Source organism: Salvelinus fontinalis, unplaced genomic scaffold (assembly GCF_029448725.1).
Source record: "Salvelinus fontinalis isolate EN_2023a unplaced genomic scaffold, ASM2944872v1 scaffold_0236, whole genome shotgun sequence".
Taxonomy (NCBI): domain Eukaryota; kingdom Metazoa; phylum Chordata; class Actinopteri; order Salmoniformes; family Salmonidae; genus Salvelinus; species Salvelinus fontinalis.
In genome coordinates, this window is record NW_026600445.1 from 172,501 (window position 1) to 197,315 (window position 24,815).

The 24,815-nt window shown below is 51.1% G+C and overlaps 1 protein-coding gene across 3 annotated transcripts in view; it reads left to right on the plus strand.

The window, feature by feature from the left end:
• The window catches only part of LOC129844832 (kinesin-like protein KIF13A), a 230,719-nt gene that overhangs the window by 139,006 nt on the left and 66,898 nt on the right, over positions 1 to 24,815 (plus strand). For all 3 annotated transcript variants that reach the window (XM_055912980.1, XM_055912981.1, XM_055912982.1), the window contains exons 8-10: positions 18,367 to 18,501; positions 18,938 to 19,050; positions 21,716 to 21,830. In XM_055912980.1, the coding sequence (XP_055768955.1) occupies positions 18,367 to 18,501; positions 18,938 to 19,050; positions 21,716 to 21,830 (363 nt within the window). The remainder of the gene's footprint in view (positions 1 to 18,366; positions 18,502 to 18,937; positions 19,051 to 21,715; positions 21,831 to 24,815) is intronic.

A 24,815-nucleotide genomic window follows, 5' to 3' on the forward strand; every position in this document is an offset into this window, starting at 1 on the left:
CCTGGGTAGATTAGGTGGAGACAGGGTGATGCCCACCTGGGTAGATTAGGTGGAGACAGGGTGATGCCCACCTGGGTAGGTGAGGTGCAGACAGGGAGATGCCCACCTGGGTAGGAGAGGTGCAGACAGGGAGATGCCACCTGGGTAGGAGAGGTGCAGAAACGGAGATGCCCACCTGGGTAGGTGAGGTGGAGACAGGGAGATTCCCACCTGGGTAGGTGAGGTGGAGACAGGGAGATGCCCACCTGGGTAGGTGAGGTGCAGACAGGGAGATGCCCACCTGGGTAGGTAAGGTGCAGACAGGGTGATGCCCACCTGGGTAGGTGAGGTGGAGACAGGGAGATGCCCACCTGGGTAGGTAAGGTGCAGACAGGGAGATGCCCACCTGGGTAGGTGAGGTGCAGACAGGGAGATGCCCACCTGGGTAGGTGAGGTGGAGACAGGGAGATGCCCACCTGGGTATGTGAGGTGCAGACAGGGAGATGCCCACCTGGGTAGGAGAGGTGGAGACAGGGAGATGCCCACCTGGGTAGGTGAGGGGCAGACAGGGAGATGCCCACCTGGGTAGGAGAGGTGGAGACAGGGAGATGCCCACCTGGGTAGGTGAGGGGCAGACAGGGAGATGCCCACCTGGGTAGATGAGATGGAGACAGGGAGATGCCCACCTGGGTAGGAGAGGTGGAGACAGGGAGATGCCCACCTGGGTAGATGAGATGGAGACAGGGAGATGCCCACCTGGGTAGGTGAGGTGGAGACAGGGAAATGCCCACCTGGGTAGGTGAGGTGCAGACAGGGAGATGCCCACCTGGGTAGGTGAGGTGGAGACAGGGAGATGCCCACCTGGGTAGGTGAGGTGGAGACAGGGAGATGCCCACCTGGGTAGGTGAGGTGCAGACAGGGAGATGCCCACCTGGGTAGGTGAGGTGCAGACAGGGAGATGCCCACCTGGGTAGGTGAGGTGGAGACAGGGAGATGCCCACCTGGGTAGGTGAGGTGCAGACAGGGAGATGCCCACCTGGGTAGGTGAGGTGGAGACAGGGAGATGCCCACCTGGGTAGGTGAGGTGCAGACAGGGAGATGCCCACCTGGGTAGGTGAGATGGAGACAGGGAAAGGTGAGGTGGAGACAGGGAAACGGCCTCCCGGGTGGCGCAGTGGTCTAGGGCACTGCATCGCAGTGCTAGCTGCGCCACCAGAGTCTCTGGGTTCGCGCCCAGGCTCTGTCGCAGCCGGCCGCAACCGGGAGGTCCGTGGGGCGACGCACAATTGGCATAGCGTCGTCCGGGTTAGGGAGGGTTTGGCCGGTAGGGATATCCTTGTCTCAGTATGTAAAATGTAATAAAATGTGTGCACTCTACTGTAAGTCGCTCTGGATAAGAGCGTCTGCTAAATGACTAAAATGTAAATGTAAATGAAATGCCCACCTGGGTAGATGAGGTGGAGACAGGGAGATGCCCACCTGGGTAGGTGAGGTGGAGACAGGGAGATGCCCACCTGGGTAGGAGAGGTGCAGACACGGAGATGCCCAGCTGGGTAGGAGAGGTGGAGACAAGGAGATTCCCACCTGGGTAGGTGAGGTGCAGACAGGGAGATGCCCACCTGGGTAGGAGAGGTGCAGACAGGGAGATGCCCACCTGGGTAGGTGAGGTGGAGACAGGGAGATGCCCACCTGGGTAGATGAGGTGGAGACAGGGAGATGCCCACCTGGGTAGGTGAGGTGGAGACAGGGAGATGCCCACCTGGGTAGATGAGGTGCAGACAGGGAGATGCCCACCTGGGTAGGTGAGGTGGAGACAGGGAGATGCCCACCTGGGTAGATGAGGTGGAGACAGGGAGATGCCCACCTGGGTAGGTGAGGTGCAGACAGGGAGATGCCCACCTGGGTAGGTGAGGTGCAGACAGGGAGATGCCCACCTGGGTAGGAGAGGTGGAGACAGGGAGATGCCCACCTGGGTAGGTGAGGGGCAGACAGGGAGATGCCCACCTGGGTAGGTGAGGTGCAGACAGGGTGATGCCCACCTAGGTAGGTGAGGTGGAGACAAGGAGATTCCCACCTGGGTAGGTGAGGTGCAGACAGGGTGATGCCCACCTAGGTAGGTGAGGTGGAGACAAGGAGATGCCCACCTGGGTAGGTGAGGTGCAGACAGGGAGATGCCACCTGGGTAGGAGAGGTGCAGACACGGAGATGCCCACCTGGGTAGGTGAGGTGGAGACAGGGAGATTCCCACCTGGGTAGGTGAGGTGCAGACAGGGAGATGCCCACCTGGGTAGGAGAGGTGCAGACAGGGAGATGCCACCTGGGTAGGAGAGGTGCAGACACGGAGATGCCCACCCGGGTAGGAGAGGTGCAGACAGGGAGATGCCACCTGGGTAGGAGAGGTGCAGACACGGAGATGCCCACCTGGGCAGGTGAGGGAGATTCCCACCTGGGTAGGTGAGGTGCAGACAGGGAGATGCCCACCTGGGTAGGAGAGGTGCAGACAGGGAGATGCCACCTGGGTAGGAGAGGTGCAGACACGGAGATGCCCACCTGGGTAGGAGAGGTGCAGACAGGGAGATGCCACCTGGGTAGGAGAGGTGCAGACACGGAGATGCCCACCTGGGTAGGTGAGGTGGAGACAGGGAGATTCCCACCTGAGTAGGTGAGGTGCAGACAGGGAGATGCCCACCTGGGTAGGAGAGGTGCAGACAGGGAGATGCCACCTGGGTAGGAGAGGTGCAGACACGGAGATGCCCACCTGGGTAGGAGAGGTGCAGACAGGCAGATGCCACCTGGGTAGGAGAGGTGCAGACACGGAGATGCCCACCAGGGTAGGTGAGGTGCAGACAGGGAGATGCCCACCTGGGTAGGAGAGGTGCAGACAGGGAGATGCCCACCTGGGTAGGTGAGGTGGAGACAGGGAGATGCCCACCTGGGTAGGAGAGGTGGAGACAGGGAGATGCCCACCTGGGTAGGTGAGGGGCAGACAGGGAGATGCCCACCTGGGTACGTGAGGTGGAGACAAGGAGATTCCCACCTGGGTAGGTGAGGTGCAGACAGGGTGATGCCCACCTAGGTAGGTGAGGTGGAGACAAGGAGATGCCCACCTGGGTAGGTGAGGTGCAGACAGGGAGATGCCACCTGGGTAGGAGAGGTGCAGACACGGAGATGCCCACCTGGGTAGGTGAGGTGGAGACAGGGAGATTCCCACCTGGGTAGATTAGGTGGAGACAGGGTGATGCCCACCTGGGTAGATTAGGTGGAGACAGGGTGATGCCCACCTGGGTAGATTAGGTGGAGACAGGGTGATGCCCACCTGGGTAGATTAGGTGGAGACAGGGTGATGCCCACCTGGGTAGGTGAGGTGCAGACAGGGAGATGCCCACCTGGGTAGGAGAGGTGCAGACAGGGAGATGCCACCTGGGTAGGAGAGGTGCAGACACGGAGATGCCCACCTGGGTAGGTGAGGTGGAGACAGGGAGATTCCCACCTGGGTAGGTAAGGTGCAGACAGGGAGATGCCCACCTGGGTAGGTGAGGTGCAGACAGGGAGATGCCCACCTGGGTAGGTGAGGTGGAGACAGGGAGATGCCCACCTGGGTATGTGAGGTGCAGACAGGGAGATGCCCACCTGGGTAGGAGAGGTGGAGACAGGGAGATGCCCACCTGGGTAGGTGAGGGGCAGACAGGGAGATGCCCACCTGGGTAGGAGAGGTGGAGACAGGGAGATGCCCACCTGGGTAGGTGAGGGGCAGACAGGGAGATGCCCACCTGGGTAGATGAGATGGAGACAGGGAGATGCCCACCTGGGTAGGAGAGGTGGAGACAGGGAGATGCCCACCTGGGTAGATGAGATGGAGACAGGGAGATGCCCACCTGGGTAGGTGAGGTGGAGACAGGGAAATGCCCACCTGGGTAGGTGAGGTGCAGACAGGGAGATGCCCACCTGGGTAGGTGAGGTGGAAACAGGGAGATGCCCACCTGGGTAGGTGAGGTGGAGACAGGGAGATGCCCACCTGGGTAGATGAGGTGGAGACAGGGAGATGCCCACCTGGGTAGATGAGGTGGAGACAGGGAGATGCCCACCTGGGTAGGTGAGGTGGAGACAGGGAGATGCCCACCTGGGTAGGTGAGATGGAGACAGGGAGATGCCCACCTGGGTAGGTGAGGTGGAGACAGGGAGATGCCCACCTGGGTAGGTGAGGTGGAGACAGGGAGATGCCCACCTGGGTAGGTGAGGTGGAGACAGGGAGATGCCCACGTGGGTAGATGAGATGGAGACAGGGAGATGCCCATCTGGGTAGGTGAGGGGCAGACAGGGAGATTCCCACCTGGGTAGGTGAGGTGGAGACAGGGAGATGCCCAACTGGGTAGGTGAGGTGGAGACAGGGAGATGCCCACCTGGGTAGGTGAGGTGGAGACAGGGAGATGCCCACCTGGGTAGGTGAGGGGGAGACAGGGAGATGCCCACCTGGGTAGATGAGATGGAGACAGGGAGATGTCCACCTGGGTAGGTGAGGTGCAGACAGGGAAATGCCCACCTGGGTAGGTGAGGTGCAGACAGGGAGATGCCCACCTGGGTAGGTGAGGGGCAGACAGGGAGATGCCCACCTGGGTAGGAGAGGTGGAGACAGGGAGATGCCCACCTGGGTAGGTGAACGGCAGACAGGGAGATGCCCACCTGGGTAGGTGAGGGGCAGACAGGGAGATGCCCACCTGGGTAGGTGAGGTGGAGACAGGGAGATGCCCACCTGGGTAGATGAGATGGAGACAGGGAGACGCCTACCTGGGTAGATGAGATGGAGACAGGGAGATGCCCACCTGGGTAGGTGAGGGGCAGACAGGGAGATGCCCACCTGGGTAGGTGAGGGGCAGACAGGGAAATGCCCACCTGGGTAGGTGAGGTGCAGACACGGAGATGCCCACCTGGGTAGGTGAGGGGCAGACAGGGAGATGCCCACCTGGGTAGGAGAGGTGGAGACAGGGAGATGCCCACCTGGGTAGGTGAGGTGGAGACAGGGAGATGCCCACCTGGGTAGATGAGGTGGAGACAGGGAGATGCCCACCTGGGTAGGTGAGATGGAGACAGGGAGATGCCCACCTGGGTAGATGAGATGGAGACAGGGAGATGCCCACCTGGGTAGGTGAGGTGGAGACAGGGAAAGGTGAGGTGGAGACAGGGAGATTCCCACCTGGGTAGATGAGGTGGAGACAGGGAGATGCCCACCTGGGTAGATGAGGTGGAGACAGGGAGATGCCCACCTGGGTAGATGAGGTGGAGACAGGGAGATGCCCACCTGGGTAGATGAGGTGGAGACAGGGAGATGCCACCTGGGTAGGAGAGGTGCAGACAGGGAGATGCCCACCTGGGTAGATGAGATGGAGACAGGGAGATGCCCACCTGGGTAGATGAGGTGGAGACAGGGAGATTCCACCTGGGTAGGAGAGGTGCAGACAGGGAGATGCCCACCTGGGTAGATGAGATGGAGACAGGGAGATGCCCACCTGGGTAGATGAGTTGGAGACAGGGAGATGCCCACCTGGGTAGGTGAGGTGCAGACAGGGAGATGCCCACCTGGGTAGATGAGGTGGAGACAGGGAGATGCCCACCTGGGTAGGTGAGGTGGAGACAGGGAGATGCCCACCTGGGTAGGTGAGGTGGAGACAGGGAGATGCCCACCTGGGTAGGTGAGGGGCAGACAGGGAGATGCCCACCTGGGTAGGAGAGGTGGAGACAGGGAGATGCCCACCTGGGTAGGAGAGGTGCAGACACGGAGATGCCACCTGGGTAGGAGAGGTGCAGACAGGGAGATGCCCACCTGGGTAGATGAGATGGAGACAGGGAGATGCCCACCTGGGTAGATGAGGTGGAGACAGGGAGATGCCCACCTGGGTAGATGAGGTGGAGACAGGGAGATGCCCACCTGGATAGATGAGATGGAGACAGGGAGATGCCCACCTGGGTAGGTGAGGTGCTGACAGGGAGATGCCCACCTGGGTAGATGAGGTTGAGACAGGGAGATGCCCACCTGGGTAGGTGAGGTGGAGACAGGGAGATGCCCACCTGGATAGATGAGATGGAGACAGGGAGATGCCCACCTGGGTAGGTGAGGTGAGGTGGAGACAGGGAGATGCCCACCTGGGTAGGTGAGGTGGAGACAGGGAGATTCCCACCTGGGTAGATGAGGTGGAGACAGGGAGATGCCTACCTGGGTAGGTGAGGTTGAGACAGGGAGATGCCCACCTGGGTAGATGAGGTGGAGACAGGGAGATGCCCACCTGGGTAGGTGAGGGGCAGACAGGGAGATGCCCACCTGGGTAGGTGAGGTGGAGACAGGGAGATGCCCACCTGGGTAGGTGAGGTGGAGACAGGGAGATGCCCACCTGGGTAGGTGAGGTGGAGACAGGGAGATGCCCACCTGGGTAGGTGAGGTGGAGACAGGGAGATGCCCACCTGGGTAGATGAGGTGGAGACAGGGAGATGCCTACCTGGGTAGGTGAGGTGGAGACAGGGAGATGCCCACCTGGGTAGATGAGGTGGAGACAGGGAGATGCCCACCTGGGTAGGTGAGGGGCAGACAGGGAGATGCCCACCTGGGTAGGTGAGGTGGAGACAGGGAGATGCCCACCTGGGTAGGTGAGGTGGAGACAGGGAGATGCCCACCTGGGTAGGTGAGATGGAGACAGGGAGATGCCCACCTGGGTAGGTGAGGTGCAGACAGGGTGATGCCCACCTGGGTAGGTGAGATGGAGACAGGGAGATGCCCACCTGGGTAGGTGAGATGGAGACGGAGATGCCCACCTGGGTAGATGAGGTGGAGACAGGGAGATGCCCACCTGGGTAGGTGAGGTGGAGACAGGGAGATGCCCACCTGGGTAGATGAGGTGCTGACAGGGAGATGCCCACCTGGGTAGGTGAGGTGGAGACAGGGAGATGCCCACCTGGGTAGGTGAGGTGGAGACAGGGAGATGCCCACCTGGGTAGGTGAGGGGCAGACAGGGTGATGCCCACCTGGGTAGGTGAGGGGCAGACAGGGAGATGCCCACCTGGGTAGGAGAGGTGGAGACAGGGAGATGCCCACCTGGGTAGGTGAGGGGCAGACAGGGAGATGCCCACCTGGGTACGTGAGGTGGAGACAAGGAGATTCCCACCTGGGTAGGTGAGGTGCAGACAGGGTGATGCCCACCTAGGTAGGTGAGGTGGAGACAAGGAGATGCCCACCTGGGTAGGTGAGGTGCAGACAGGGAGATGCCACCTGGGTAGGAGAGGTGCAGACACGGAGATGCCCACCTGGGTAGGTGAGGTGGAGACAGGGAGATTCCCACCTGGGTAGATTAGGTGGAGACAGGGTGATGCCCACCTGGGTAGATTAGGTGGAGACAGGGTGATGCCCACCTGGGTAGATTAGGTGGAGACAGGGTGATGCCCACCTGGGTAGATTAGGTGGAGACAGGGTGATGCCCACCTGGGTAGGTGAGGTGCAGACAGGGAGATGCCCACCTGGGTAGGAGAGGTGCAGACAGGGAGATGCCACCTGGGTAGGAGAGGTGCAGACACGGAGATGCCCACCTGGGTAGGTGAGGTGGAGACAGGGAGATTCCCACCTGGGTAGGTAAGGTGCAGACAGGGAGATGCCCACCTGGGTAGGTGAGGTGCAGACAGGGAGATGCCCACCTGGGTAGGTGAGGTGGAGACAGGGAGATGCCCACCTGGGTATGTGAGGTGCAGACAGGGAGATGCCCACCTGGGTAGGAGAGGTGGAGACAGGGAGATGCCCACCTGGGTAGGTGAGGGGCAGACAGGGAGATGCCCACCTGGGTAGGAGAGGTGGAGACAGGGAGATGCCCACCTGGGTAGGTGAGGGGCAGACAGGGAGATGCCCACCTGGGTAGATGAGATGGAGACAGGGAGATGCCCACCTGGGTAGGAGAGGTGGAGACAGGGAGATGCCCACCTGGGTAGATGAGATGGAGACAGGGAGATGCCCACCTGGGTAGGTGAGGTGGAGACAGGGAAATGCCCACCTGGGTAGGTGAGGTGCAGACAGGGAGATGCCCACCTGGGTAGGTGAGGTGGAGACAGGGAGATGCCCACCTGGGTAGGTGAGGTGGAGACAGGGAGATGCCCACCTGGGTAGATGAGGTGGAGACAGGGAGATGCCCACCTGGGTAGATGAGGTGGAGACAGGGAGATGCCCACCTGGGTAGGTGAGGTGGAGACAGGGAGATGCCCACCTGGGTAGGTGAGATGGAGACAGGGAGATGCCCACCTGGGTAGGTGAGGTGGAGACAGGGAGATGCCCACCTGGGTAGGTGAGGTGGAGACAGGGAGATGCCCACCTGGGTAGGTGAGGTGGAGACAGGGAGATGCCCACCTGGGTAGATGAGATGGAGACAGGGAGATGCCCACCTGGGTAGGTGAGGGGCAGACAGGGAGATTCCCACCTGGGTAGGTGAGGTGGAGACAGGGAGATGCCCAACTGGGTAGGTGAGGTGGAGACAGGGAGATGCCCACCTGGGTAGGTGAGGTGGAGACAGGGAGATGCCCACCTGGGTAGGTGAGGGGGAGACAGGGAGATGCCCACCTGGGTAGATGAGATGGAGACAGGGAGATGTCCACCTGGGTAGGTGAGGTGCAGACAGGGAAATGCCCACCTGGGTAGGTGAGGTGCAGACAGGGAGATGCCCACCTGGGTAGGTGAGGGGCAGACAGGGAGATGCCCACCTGGGTAGGAGAGGTGGAGACAGGGAGATGCCCACCTGGGTAGGTGAACGGCAGACAGGGAGATGCCCATCTGGGTAGGTGAGGGGCAGACAGGGAGATGCCCACCTGGGTAGGTGAGGTGGAGACAGGGAGATGCCCACCTGGGTAGATGAGATGGAGACAGGGAGACGCCTACCTGGGTAGATGAGATGGAGACAGGGAGATGCCCACCTGGGTAGGTGAGGGGCAGACAGGGAGATGCCCACCTGGGTAGGTGAGGGGCAGACAGGGAAATGCCCACCTGGGTAGGTGAGGTGCAGACACGGAGATGCCCACCTGGGTAGGTGAGGGGCAGACAGGGAGATGCCCACCTGGGTAGGAGAGGTGGAGACAGGGAGATGCCCACCTGGGTAGGTGAGGTGGAGACAGGGAGATGCCCACCTGGGTAGATGAGGTGGAGACAGGGAGATGCCCACCTGGGTAGGTGAGATGGAGACAGGGAGATGCCCACCTGGGTAGATGAGATGGAGACAGGGAGATGCCCACCTGGGTAGGTGAGGTGGAGACAGGGAAAGGTGAGGTGGAGACAGGGAGATTCCCACCTGTGTAGATGAGGTGGAGACAGGGAGATGCCCACCTGGGTAGATGAGGTGGAGACAGGGAGATGCCCACCTGGGTAGATGAGGTGGAGACAGGGAGATGCCCACCTGGGTAGATGAGGTGGAGACAGGGAGATGCCACCTGGGTAGGAGAGGTGCAGACAGGGAGATGCCCACCTGGGTAGATGAGATGGAGACAGGGAGATGCCCACCTGGGTAGATGAGGTGGAGACAGGGAGATTCCACCTGGGTAGGAGAGGTGCAGACAGGGAGATGCCCACCTGGGTAGATGAGATGGAGACAGGGAGATGCCCACCTGGGTAGATGAGGTGGAGACAGGGAGATGCCCACCTGGGTAGGTGAGGTGCAGACAGGGAGATGCCCACCTGGGTAGATGAGGTGGAGACAGGGAGATGCCCACCTGGGTAGGTGAGGTGGAGACAGGGAGATGCCCACCTGGGTAGGTGAGGTGGAGACAGGGAGATGCCCACCTGGGTAGGTGAGGGGCAGACAGGGAGATGCCCACCTGGGTAGGAGAGGTGGAGACAGGGAGATGCCCACCTGGGTAGGAGAGGTGCAGACACGGAGATGCCACCTGGGTAGGAGAGGTGCAGACAGGGAGATGCCCACCTGGGTAGATGAGATGGAGACAGGGAGATGCCCACCTGGGTAGATGAGGTGGAGACAGGGAGATGCCCACCTGGGTAGATGAGGTGGAGACAGGGAGATGCCCACCTGGATAGATGAGATGGAGACAGGGAGATGCCCACCTGGGTAGGTGAGGTGCTGACAGGGAGATGCCCACCTGGGTAGATGAGGTTGAGACAGGGAGATGCCCACCTGGGTAGGTGAGGTGGAGACAGGGAGATGCCCACCTGGATAGATGAGATGGAGACAGGGAGATGCCCACCTGGGTAGGTGAGGTGAGGTGGAGACAGGGAGATGCCCACCTGGGTAGGTGAGGTGGAGACAGGGAGATTCCCACCTGGGTAGATGAGGTGGAGACAGGGAGATGTCCACCTGGGTAGATGAGGTGGAGACAGGGAGATGCCCACCTGGGTAGATGAGGTGGAGACAGGGAGATGCCCACCTGGGTAGGTGAGGCGCTGACAGGGAGATGCCCACCTGGGTAGGTGAGGTGGAGACAGGGAAATGCCCACCTGGGTAGATGAGGTGGAGACAGGGAGATGCCTACCTGGGTAGATGAGGTGGAGACAGGGAGATGCCTACCTGGGTAGGTGAGGTTGAGACAGGGAGATGCCCACCTGGGTAGATGAGGTGGAGACAGGGAGATGCCCACCTGGGTAGGTGAGGGGCAGACAGGGAGATGCCCACCTGGGTAGGTGAGGTGGAGACAGGGAGATGCCCACCTGGGTAGGTGAGGTGGAGACAGGGAGATGCCCACCTGGGTAGGTGAGGTGGAGACAGGGAGATGCCCACCTGGGTAGGTGAGGTGGAGACAGGGAGATGCCCACCTGGGTAGATGAGGTGGAGACAGGGAGATGCCTACCTGGGTAGGTGAGGTGGAGACAGGGAGATGCCCACCTGGGTAGATGAGGTGGAGACAGGGAGATGCCCACCTGGGTAGGTGAGGGGCAGACAGGGAGATGCCCACCTGGGTAGGTGAGGTGGAGACAGGGAGATGCCCACCTGGGTAGGTGAGGTGGAGACAGGGAGATGCCCACCTGGGTAGGTGAGATGGAGACAGGGAGATGCCCACCTGGGTAGGTGAGGTGCAGACAGGGTGATGCCCACCTGGGTAGGTGAGATGGAGACAGGGAGATGCCCACCTGGGTAGGTGAGATGGAGACGGAGATGCCCACCTGGGTAGATGAGGTGGAGACAGGGAGATGCCCACCTGGGTAGGTGAGGTGGAGACAGGGAGATGCCCACCTGGGTAGATGAGGTGCTGACAGGGAGATGCCCACCTGGGTAGGTGAGGTGGAGACAGGGAGATGCCCACCTGGGTAGGTGAGGTGGAGACAGGGAGATGCCCACCTGGGTAGGTGAGGGGCAGACAGGGTGATGCCCACCTGGGTAGGTGAGGGGCAGACAGGGAGATGCCCACCTGGGTAGGTGAGGTGGAGACAGGAAGATGCCCACCTGGGTAGATGAGGTGGAGACAGGGAGATGCCCACCTGGGTAGATGAGGTGGAGACAGGGAGATGCCCACCTGGGTAGGTGAGGTGGAGACAGGGAGATGCCCACCTGGGTAGGTGAGGTGGAGACAGGGAGATGCCCACCTGGGTAGATGAGGTGGAGACAGGCAGAGTACAACACTTAGACAAGGAAAGAAAAGCCTCATTCTGTGTCTCCAATACAATGAACAGATGGTTTTGACAGCTATGCTACCTTCATCAGAGTTTCATTTCATCACCCCTTCTACCATCGCAGTCTCCAGGATACACTCCAGGATTACCATAGAGAACTGTGTATTACCATAGAGAACTGTGTATTACTATATATAGAGAACTTTGTATTACCATAGATAGAGAACTGTGTATTACCATAGAGAACTGTGTATTACTATATATAGAGAACTTTGTATTACCATAGATAGAGAACTGTGTATTACCATAGAGAACGGTGTATTGCAATAGATAGAGAACTGTGAATTACCATAGATAGAGAACTGTGAATTACCATAGATAGAGAACTGTGAATTACCATAGAGAATGGTGTATTACCATAGAGAACGATGTATTACCATAGATAGAGAACTGTGAATTACCATAGATAGAGACATGTGAATTACCATAGAGAACTGTGTATTACCATAGAGAATTGTGTATTACCATAGAGAACTGTGTATTACCATAATAGAGACCTTTGTATTACCATAGAGAATTGTGTATTACCATAGAGACCTGTGTATTACCATAGAGAACGGTGTATTACCATAGAGAACTGTGTATTACCATAGATAGTGAACTGTGTATTACCATAGATAGAGAACTGTGTATTACCATAGAGAATTGTGTATTACCATAGATAGAGAATTGTGTATTACCATAGAGAACTGTGTATTACCATAATAGAGAACTGTGTATTACCATAGAGAACTGTGTATTACCATAGAGAACTGTGCATTACCATAGAGAACGGTGTATTACCATAATAGAGAACTGTGTATTACCATAGAGAACTGTGCATTACCATAGAGAACGGTGTATTACCATAGAGAACGGTGTATTAACATAGATAGAGAACTGTGTATTACCATAGAGACCTGTGTATTACCATAGAGACCTGTGTATTACCATAGAGAACGGTCTATTACCATAGAGAACGGTGTATTACCATAGAGAACGGTCTATTACCATAGAGAACTGTGTATTACCATAGATAGTGAACTGTGTATTACCATAGATAGAGAACTGCGTATTACCATAGATAGAGAACTGTGTATTGCAATAGAGAACGGTATATTTCCATAGATAGAGAACTGTGAATTACCATAGAGAACGATGTATTACCATAGATAGAGAACTGTGAATTACCATAGATAGAGACATGTGAATTACCATAGAGAACTGTGTATTACCATAGAGAATTGTGTATTACCATAGAGAACTGTGTATTACCATAATAGAGAACTGTGTATTACCATAGAGAACTGTGTATTACCATAGGTAGAGAACTGTGTATTACTATAGAGAACTGTGTATTACCATAATAGAGAACTGTGTATTACCATAGAGAATTGTGTATTACCATAGAGAACTGTGTATTACCATAATAGAGAACTGTGTATTACCATAGATAGGGAACTGTGTATTACCATAGAGAACTGTGTATTACCATAGAGAACTGTGTATTACCATTATAGAGAACTGTGTATTACCATAGATAGAGAACTGTGTATTACTATAGATAGAGAACTGTGTATTACTATAGATAGAGAACTGTGTATTACTATAGATAGAGAACTGTGTATTACCATAGAGAACTGTGTATTACCATTGATAGAGAACTGTGTATTACTATAGATAGAGACGTGTGTATTACCACAGAGAACGATGTATTACCATAGAGAACTGTGTATTACCATAGAGAACTGTGTATTATCATAGAGCATGGTGTATTACCATAGAGAACTGTGTATTATCATAGAGAATGGTGTATTACCATAAAGAACTGTATTGCTATTGATAGAGAAATGTGTATTACCATAGATAGAGAACTTTGTATTACCATAGAGAACTGTGTATTATCATAGAGAACTGTGTATTACCATAAAGAACTGTATTGCTATTGATAGAGAAATGTGTATTACCATAGAGACCTGTGTATTACCATAGAGAACGGTGTATTACCATAGAGAACGGTGTATTACCATAGAGAACGGTCTATTACCATAGAGAACTGTGTATTACCATAGATAGTGAACTGTGTATTACTATAGAGAACTGTGTATTGCAATAGAGAATGGTGTATTTCCAAAGATAGAGAACTGTGAATTAACACCGAGAACGGTGTATTAGCATAGATAGAGAACTGTGAATTAACACCGAGAATGGTGTATTACCATAGATAGAGACGTGAATTACCATAGAGAACTGTGTATTACCATAGAGAATTGTGTATTACCATAGAGAACTGTGTATTACCATAATAGAGAACTTTGTATTACCATAGAGAATTGTGTATTACCATAGAGACCTGTGTATTACCATAGAGAACGGTCTATTACCATAGAGAACTGTGTATTACCATAGAGAACGGTCTATTACCATAGAGAACTGTGTATTACCATAGATAGTGAACTGTGTATTACCATAGATAGAGAACTGCGTATTACCATAGATAGAGAACTGTGTATTGCAATAGAGAACGGTATATTTCCATAGATAGAGAACTGTGAATTACCATAGAGAACGATGTATTACCATAGATAGAGAACTGTGAATTACCATAGATAGAGACATGTGAATTACCATAGAGAACTGTGTATTACCATAGAGAATTGTGTATTACCATAGAGAACTGTGTATTACCATAATAGAGAACTGTGTATTACCATAGAGAACTGTGTATTACCATAGGTAGAGAACTGTGTATTACTATAGAGAACTGTGTATTACCATAATAGAGAACTGTGTATTACCATAGAGAATTGTGTATTACCATAGAGAACTGTGTATTACCATAATAGAGAACTGTGTATTACCATAGATAGGAACTGTGTATTACCATAGAGAACTGTGTATTACCATAGAGAACTGTGTATTACCATTATAGAGAACTGTGTATTACTATAGATAGAGAACTGTGTATTACTATAGATAGAGAACTGTGTATTACCATAGAGAACTGTGTATTACCATTGATAGAGAACTGTGTATTACTATAGATAGAGACGTGTGTATTACCACAGAGAACGATGTATTACCATAGAGAACTGTGTATTACCATAGTGAACTGTGTGTTACCATATAGCACTGTGTATTACTATAGATAGAGAACTGTGTATTACCATAGATAGAGAACTGTGTATTACCATAGAGAACTGTGTATTATCATAGAGCATGGTGTATTACCATAGAGAACTGTGTATTATCATAGAGAATGGTGTATTACCATAAAGAACTGTATTGCTATTGATAGAGAAATGTGTATTACCATAGATAGAGAACTTTGTATTACCATAGAGAACTGTGTATTATCATAGAGAACTGTGTATTACCATAAAGAACTGTATTGCTATTGATAGAGAAATGTGTATTACCATAGAGACCTGTGTATTACCATAGAGAACGGTGTATTACCATAGAGAACGGTGTATTACCATAGAGAACGGTCTATTACCATAGAGAACTGTGTATTACCATAGATAGTGAACTGTGTATTACTATAGAGAACTGTGTATTGCAATAGAGAATGGTGTATTTCCAAAGATAGAGAACTGTGAATTAACACCGAGAACGGTGTATTACCATAGATAGAGAACTGTGAATTACCATAGAGAACGGTGTATTACCATAGTGAACGATGTATTACCATAGATAGAGACATGTGAATTACCATAGAGAACTGTGTATTACCATAGAGAATTGTGTATTACCATAGAGAACTGTGTATTACCATAATAGAGAACTTTGTATTACCATAGAGAATTGTGTATTACCATAGAGACCTGTGTATTACCATAGAGAACGGTCTATTACCATAGAGAACTGTGTATTACCATAGAGAACGGTCTATTACCATAGAGAACTGTGTATTACCATAGATAGTGAACTGTGTATTACCATAGATAGAGAACTGTGTATTACCATAGATAGAGAACTGTGTATTGCAATAGAGAATGGTGTATTTCCATAGACAGAGAACTGTGAATTACCATAGATAGAGAACTGTGTATTACCATATTGAATTGTGTATTACCATAGAGAACTGTGTATTACCATAATAGAGAACTGTGTATTACCATAATAGAGAACTGTGTATTACCATAGATAGAGAACTGTGTATTACCATCGAGAACGGTGTATTACCATAGATAGAGAACTGTGTATTACCATATTGAATTGTGTATTACCATAGAGAACTGTGTATTACCATAATAGAGAACTGTGTATTACCATAATAGAGAACTGTGTATTACCATATTGAATTGTGTATTACCATAGAGAACTGTGTATTACCATAATAGAGAACTGTGTATTACCATAGATAGAGAACTGTGTATTACCATAGAGAACTGTGTATTACCATAGAGAACTGTGTATTACCATAGAGAACTGTGTATTACCATAATAGAGAACTTTGTATTACCATAGATAGAGAACTGTGTATTACTATAGATAGAGAACTGTGTATTACTATAGATAGAGAACTGTGTATTACTATAGATAGAGAACTGTGTATTACCATAGAGAACTGTGTATTACCATTGATAGAGAACTGTGTATTACTATAGATAGAGACCTGTGTATTACCACAGAGAACGGTGTATTACCATAGAGAACTGTGTATTACCATAGTGAACTGTGTGTTACCATATAGCACTGTGTATTACTATAAATAGAGAACTGTGTATTACCATAGATAGAAAACTGTGTATTACCATAGAGAACTGTGTATTATCATAGAGAACTGTGTATTACCATAAAGAACTGTCTTGCTATTGATAGAGAACTGTGTATTACCATAAAGAACTGTCTTGCTATTGATAGAGAACTGTGTATTACCATAGAGAACTGTGTATTACCATAGAGTATTACTATAGATGGAGAACTGTGTATTACCACAGAGAACTGTGTATTACTATTGATAGAGAACTGTGTATTACCATAGAGAACTGGTTATTACTATAGGTAGAGAACTGTGTATTGCCATATATAGAGAACTGTGTATTGCCATTGATAGAGAACGGTGTATTACCATAGAGAACTTTGTATTACCATAGAGAACTGTGTGTTACCATGTAGCATTGTGTATTACCATAGAGAACTCTGTATTACTATAGAGAACTATGTATTACTATAGATAGAGAACTATGTATTGCTATAGAGACCTGTGTATTACCATAGAGAACTGTGTTACTATAGATAGTAATAGTCCCCTCCATCCATAGTCCCTCCATCCATAGTCCCTCCATCCATAGTCCCTCCATCCATAGTCCCCTCCATCCATAGTCCCCTCCATCCATAGTCCCTCCATCCATAGTCCCTCCATCCATAGTCCCTCCATCCATAGTCCCCTCCATCCTAGTCCCTCCATCCATAGTCCCTCCATCCATAGTCCCCTCCATCCATAGTCCCCTCCATCCATAGTCCCTCCATCCTAGTCCCTCCATCCATAGTCCCTCCATCCATAGTCCCTCCATCCATAGTCCCCTCCATCCATAGTCCCTCCATCCATAGTCCCCTCCATCCATAGTCCCTCCATCCATAGTCCCTCCATCCATAGTCCCCTCCATCCATAGTCCCCTCCATCCATAGTCCCTCCATCCATAGTCCCTCCATCCATAGTCCCTCCATCCATAGTCCCCTCCATCCTAGTCCCTCCATCCATAGTCCCTCCATCCATAGTCCCCTCCATCCATAGTCCCCTCCATCCATAGTCCCTCCATCCATAGTCCCCTCCATCCATAGTCCCCTCCATCCATAGTCCCTCCATCCATAGTCCCCTCCATCCATAGTCCCCTCCATCCATAGTCCCTCCATCCATAGTCCCTCCATCCATAGTCCCCTCCATCCATAGTCCCTCCATCCATAGTCCCCTCCATCCATAGTCCCTCCATCCATAGTCCCCTCCATCCATAGTCCCTCCATCCATAGTCCCTCCATCCATAGTCCCCTCCATCCATAGTCCCTCCATCCATAGTCCCTCCATCCATAGTCCCCTCCATCCATAGTCCCTCCATCCATAGTCCCCTCCATCCATAGTCCCCTCCATCCATAGTCCCTCCATCCATAGTCCCCTCCATCCATAGTCCCCTCCATCCATAGTCCCTCCATCCATAGTCCCTCCATCCATAGTCCCCTCCATCCATAGTCCCATCCATCCATAGTCCCTCCATCCATAGTCCCTCCATCCATAGTCCCTCCATCCATAGTCCCCTCCATCCATAGTCCCCTCCATCCATAGTCCACTCCTTCCATAGTCCCTCCATCCATAGTCCCCTCCATCCATAGTCCACTCCTTCCATAGTCCCTCCATCCATAGCCCAGTCCACCTAACCGCTGCCTGCCTGCTATGACCCAGTTGAATGATCACATGATGGCACTGAGCCACACGCTGATACTTCCTGAATGGGTTGTTATAGAGACTGCCTGGGTAAAGGTATTTACTTTGCTCTCTGAGAGGTGGACAGTACACAGACATCACTCTCTCTCTCTCTCTCTATCTCTCTATCTATCTCTTTCTCTCTCTCTCTTTCTCTCTCTCTCTTTCTCGCTCTCCCTCTCTCTCTCTCTCTCTCTCTCTCTCTCTCTCTCTCTCTCTTTTCCCTCTCCCTCACTCTCTCTCTATCTCTCTCTTTCTCTCTCTCTCTCTCTCTCTCTCTCTCTCTCTCTCTCTCTCTCTCTCTCTCTCTCTCTCTCTCTCTCTCTCTCTCTCTATCTCTCTCTCTTTGTAGGACATTGAGGTGTTGATGTCGGAGGGGAATAAGTCGAGGACGGTGGCGGCCACCAATATGAATGAGGAGAGCAGTCGTTCCCACGCCGTTTTCAGCATCATCGTCACACAGACACTCTACGACCTGAAATCTGGGGTCAGTGTCAGGGCACTCACGCACACACACACACACACACACACACACACCACCACCATGTTATCCTTCAGAGCTCAAACCGCCATTTTACTTTATAAGACAAGGATTCTCTTAGTGACCGGTCGTTAGACAACACACAGTAATGTATCTGAACAACAGTTTGTTTTATTACTGTTGTAATGAGAGGTTAAAGGGATGACCTCTGAGTTCAGAGCTACTAACTACTATCATATTAATCTCTCTTCGTTTGGTCTGTTTGGGGAATGGTGTGTGTGTGTGTGTGTGTGTGTGTGTGTGTGTGTGTGTGTGTGTGTGTGTGTGTGTGTGTGTGTGTGTGTGTGTGTGTGTGTGTGTGTGTGTGTGTGTGTGTGTGTGTGTGTGTGTGTGTGTGTGTGTGTGTGTGTGTGTGTGTGTGTGTGTGTTTGTGTGTGTGTAGAACTCAGGGGAGAAGGTGAGCAAGATGAGCCTGGTGGATCTGGCTGGTAGTGAGCGTGTGTCTAAAACTGGAGCTGCAGGGGAGAGGCTGAAAGAGGGCAGCAACATCAACAGGTAAGTCCCCTCCCGTTAACATCCATTACCTCTACTGTTTAGATGTCCCCTCCCGTTAACATCCATTACCTCTACTGTGTAGATGTCCCCTCCCGTTAACATCCATTACCTCTACTGTGTAGATGTCCCCTCCCGTTAACATCCATTACCTCTACTGTGTAGATGTCCCCTCCCGTTAACATCCATTACCTCTACTGTTTATATGTCCCCTCCCGTTAACATCCATTACCTCTACTGTTCAGATGTCCCCTCCCGTTAACATCCATTACCTCTACTGTTTAGATGTCCCCTCCCGTTAACATCCATTACCTCTACTGTTTAGATGTCCCCTCCCGTTAACATCCATTACCTCTACTGTTTAGATGTCCCCTCCAGTTAACATCCATTACCTCTACTGTTTAGATGTCCCCTCCAGTTAACATCCATTACCTCTACTGTTTAGATGTCCCCTCCAGTTAACATCCATTACCTCTACTGTTTAGATGTCCCCTCCAGTTAACATCCATTACCTCTACTGTTTAGGTGTCCCCTCCAGTTAACATCCATTACCTCTACTGTTTAGATGTCACCTCCAGTTAACATCCATTACCTCTACTGTTTATATGTCCCCTCCCGTTAACATCCATTACCTCTACTGTTTAGATGTCACCTCCAGTTAACATCCATTACCTCTGCTGTTTATATGTCCCCTCCCGTTAACATCCATTACCTCTACTGTTTAGATGTCCCCTCCAGTTAACATCCATTACCTCTACTGTGTAGATGTCCCCTCCCGTTAACATCCATTACCTCTACTGTTTAGATGTCCCCCCCCCCGTTAACATCCATTACCTCTACTGTTTAGATGTCCCCTCCCGTTAACATCCATTACCTCTACTGTTTAGGTGTCCCCTCCAGTTAACATCCATTACCTCTACTGTTTAGATGTCACCTCCAGTTAACATCCATTACCTCTACTGTTTATATGTCCCCTCCCGTTAACATCCATTACCTCTACTGTTTAGATGTCACCTCCAGTTAACATCCATTACCTCTACTGTTTATATGTCCCCTCCCGTTAACATCCATTACCTCTACTGTTTAGATGTCCCCTCCAGTTAACATCCATTACCTCTACTGTGTAGATGTCCCCTCCCGTTAACATCCATTACCTCTACTGTTTAGATGTCCCCCCCCGTTAACATCCATTACCTCTACTGTTTAGATGTCCCCTCCCGTTAACATCCATTACCTCTACTGTTTAGATGTCCTCTCCAGTTAACATCCATTACCTCTACTGTTTAGATGTCCCCTCCAGTTAACATCCATTACCTCTGCTGTTTAGATGTCCCCATCCCGTTAACATCCATTACCTCTACTGTTTAGATGTCCCCATCCCGTTAACATCCATTACCTCTGCTGTTTAGATGTCCCCTCCCGTTAACATCCATTACCTCTACTGTTTAGATGTCCCCTCCCAGTTAACATCCATTACCTCTACTGTTTAGATGTCCCCTCCAGTTAACATCCATTACCTCTACTGTTTAGGTGTCCCCTCCAGTTAACATCCATTACCTCTACTGTTTAGGTGTCCCCTCCCATTAACATCCATTACCTCTACTGTTTAGATGTCACCTCCAGTTAACATCCATTACCTCTACTGTTTAGATGTCCCCTCCAGTTAACATCCAATACCTCTACTGTTTAGATGTCCCCTCCAGTTAACATCCATTACCTCTACTGTTCAGATGTCCCCTCCCGTTAACATCCATTACCTCTACTGTTTAGATGTCCCCTCCCGTTAACATCCATTACCTCTACTGTTTAGATGTCCCCTCCCGTTAACATCCATTACCTCTACTGTTTAGATGTCCCCCCCCCCGTTAACATCCATTACCTCTACTGTTTAGATGTCCCCTCCAGTTAACATCCATTACCTCTACTGTTTATATGTCCCCTCCCGTTAACATCCATTACCTCTACTGTTTAGATGTCCCCTCCCATTAACATCCATTACCTCTACTGTGTAGATGCCCCCTCCAGTTAACATCCATTACCTCTACTGTTTAGATGTCCCCTCCCGTTAACATCCATTACCTCTACTGTTTAGATGTCCCCTCCCATTAACATCCATTACCTCTACTGTGTAGATGCCCCCTCCAGTTAACATCCATTACCTCTACTGTGTAGATGTCCCCTCCCGTTAACATCCATTACCTCTACTGTTTAGATGTCCCCTCCCATTAACATCCATTACCTCTACTGTGTAGATGCCCCCTCCAATTAACATCCATTACCTCTACTGTTTAGATGTCCCCTCCAGTTAACATCCAATACCTCTACTGTTTAGGTGTCCCCTCACGTTAACATCCATTACCTCTGCTGTTTAGATGTCCCCTCCCGTTAACATCCATTACCTCTACTGTTTAGATGTCACCTCCCGTTAACATCCATTACCTCTGCTGTTTAGATGTTATGTTCAGTAAATGTAATGGATCATATGATGATACAGTCACTGTAATACAGGAAGTCAACTTCTGTTGGTTATATCCTTTTTAGACATGTTTTATTGGTTGATTATACTCAGATGCAAGACATGTATGTATGGATATATCATTGTGGTATGGTGAGTGTCTTTCTCCCTGTGCGTGTGTGTGTGCGTGTGCGTGTGTGTGTGTGTGTGCAGGTCTCTTACCACACTGGGCTGTGTGATCTCTGCGCTGGCGGACCAGTCTGCAGGGAAGGGGGGGAAGAATAAGTTTGTTCCTTACAGAGACTCTGTCCTCACCTGGCTCCTCAAGGTCTGTACTAACACACACCTCCTGTCTCTCTGGTCCTCGCTGTACTGTCTATTGATCAGGGTACTAACACACCTCCTGTCTCTCTGGTCCTAGCTGTACTGTCTATTGATCAGAGTACTAACACACACCTCCTGTCTCTCTGGTCCTCGCTGTACTGTCTATTGATCAGGGTACTAACACACACCTCCTGTCTCTCTGGTCCTAGCTGTACTGTCTATTGATCAGGGTACTAACACACACCTCCTGTCTCTCTGGTCCTCGCTGTACTGTCTATTGATCAGGGTACTAACACACACCTCCTATCTCTCTGGTCCTCGCTGTACTGTCTATTGATCAGGGTACTAACACACACCTCCTATCACTCTGGTCCTCGCTGTACTGTCTATTGATCAGGGTACTAACACACACCTCCTGTCTCTCTGGTCCTCGCTGTACTGTCTATTGATCAGGGTACTAACACACACCTCCTGTCTCTCTGGTCCTAGCTGTACTGTCTATTGATCAGGGTACTAACACACCTCCTGTCTCTCTGGTCCTAGCTGTACTGTCTATTGATCAGGGTACTAACACACACCTCCTGTCTCTCTGGTCCTAGCTGTACTGTCTATTGATCAGGGTACTAACACACACCTCCTGTCACTCTGGTCCTCGCTGTACTGTCTATTGATCAGGGTACTAACACACCTCCTGTCTCTCTGGTCCTAGCTGTACTATCTATTGATCAGGGTACTAACACACACCTCCTGTCTCTCTGGTCCTCGCTGTACTGTCTATTGATCAGGGTACTAACACACACCTCCTGTCTCTCTGGTCCTCGCTGTACTGTCTATTGATCAGAGTACTAACACACACCTCCTGTCTCTCTGGTCCTCGCTGTACTGTCTATTGATCAGGGTACTAACACACACCTCCTGTCTCTCTGGTCCTCGCTGTACTGTCTATTGATCAGGGTACTAACACATCTCCTGTCTCTCTGGTGCTCGCTGTACTGTCTATTGATCAGGGTACTAACACACACCTCCTGTCTCTCTGGTCCTCGCTGTACTGTCTATTGATCAGGGTACTAACACACACCTCCTGTCTCTCTGGTCCTAGCTGTACTGTCTATTGATCAGGGTACTAACACACACCTCCTGTCTCTCTGGTCCTCGCTGTACTGTCTATTGATCAGGGTACTAACACACACCTCCTGTCTCTCTGGTCCTCGCTGTACTGTCTATTGATCAGAGTACTAACACACCTCCTGTCTCTCTGGTCCTCGCTGTACTGTCTATTGATCAGGGTACTAACACACACCTCCTGTCTCTCTGGTCCTCGCTGTACTGTCTATTGATCAGGGTACTAACACATCTCCTGTCTCTCTGGTCCTCGCTGTACTGTCTATTGATCAGGGTACTAACACACACCTCCTGTCTCTCTGGTCCTCGCTGTACTGTCTATTGATCAGGGTACTAACACACACCTCCTGTCTCTCTGGTCCTAGCTGTACTGTCTATTGATCAGGGTACTAACACACACCTCCTGTCTCTCTGGTCCTCGCTGTACTGTCTATTGATCAGGGTACTAACACACACCTCCTGTCACTCTGGTCCTCGCTGTACTGTCTATTGATCAGGGTACTAACACACCTCCTGTCTCTCTGGTCCTAGCTGTACTATCTATTGATCAGGGTACTAACACACACCTCCTGTCTCTCTGGTCCTCGCTGTACTGTCTATTGATCAGGGTACTAACACACACCTCCTGTCTCTCTGGTCCTCGCTGTACTGTCTATTGATCAGAGTACTAACACACACCTCCTGTCTCTCTGGTCCTCGCTGTACTGTCTATTGATCAGGGTACTAACACACACCTCCTGTCTCTCTGGTCCTCGCTGTACTGTCTATTGATCAGGGTACTAACACATCTCCTGTCTCTCTGGTCCTCGCTGTACTGTCTATTGATCAGGGTACTAACACACACCTCCTGTCTCTCTGGTCCTAGCTGTACTGTCTATTGATCAGGGTACTAACACACACCTCCTGTCACTCTGGTCCTCGCTGTACTGTCTATTGATCAGGGTACTAACACACCTCCTGTCTCTCTGGTCCTAGCTGTACTATCTATTGATCAGGGTACTAACACACACCTCCTGTCTCTCTGGTCCTCGCTGTACTGTCTATTGATCAGAGTACTAACACACACCTCCTGTCTCTCTGGTCCTCGCTGTACTGTCTATTGATCAGGGTACTAACACACACCTCCTGTCTCTCTGGTCCTCGCTGTACTGTCTATTGATCAGGGTACTAACACATCTCCTGTCTCTCTGGTCCTCGCTGTACTGTCTATTGATCAGGGTACTAACACACACCTCCTGTCTCTCTGGTCCTCGCTGTACTGTCTATTGATCAGGGTACTAACACACACCTCCTGTCTCTCTGGTCCTCGCTGTACTGTCTATTGATCAGGGTACTAACACACACCTCCTGTCTCTCTGGTCCTCGCTGTACTGTCTATTGATCAGGGTACTAACACACACCTCCTGTCTCTCTGGTCCTCGCTGTACTGTCTATTGATCAGAGTACTAACACACCTCCTGTCTCTCTGGTCCTCGCTGTACTGTCTATTGATCAGGGTACTAACACACACCTCCTGTCTCTCTGGTCCTCGCTGTACTGTCTATTGATCAGGGTACTAACACATCTCCTGTCTCTCTGGTCCTCGCTGTACTGTCTATTGATCAGGGTACTAACACACACCTCCTGTCTCTCTGGTCCTCGCTGTACTGTCTATTGATCAGGGTACTAACACACACCTCCTGTCTCTCTGGTCCTAGCTGTACTGTCTATTGATCAGGGTACTAACACACACCTCCTGTCTCTCTGGTCCTCGCTGTACTGTCTATTGATCAGGGTACTAACACACACCTCCTGTCACTCTGGTCCTCGCTGTACTGTCTATTGATCAGGGTACTAACACACCTCCTGTCTCTCTGGTCCTAGCTGT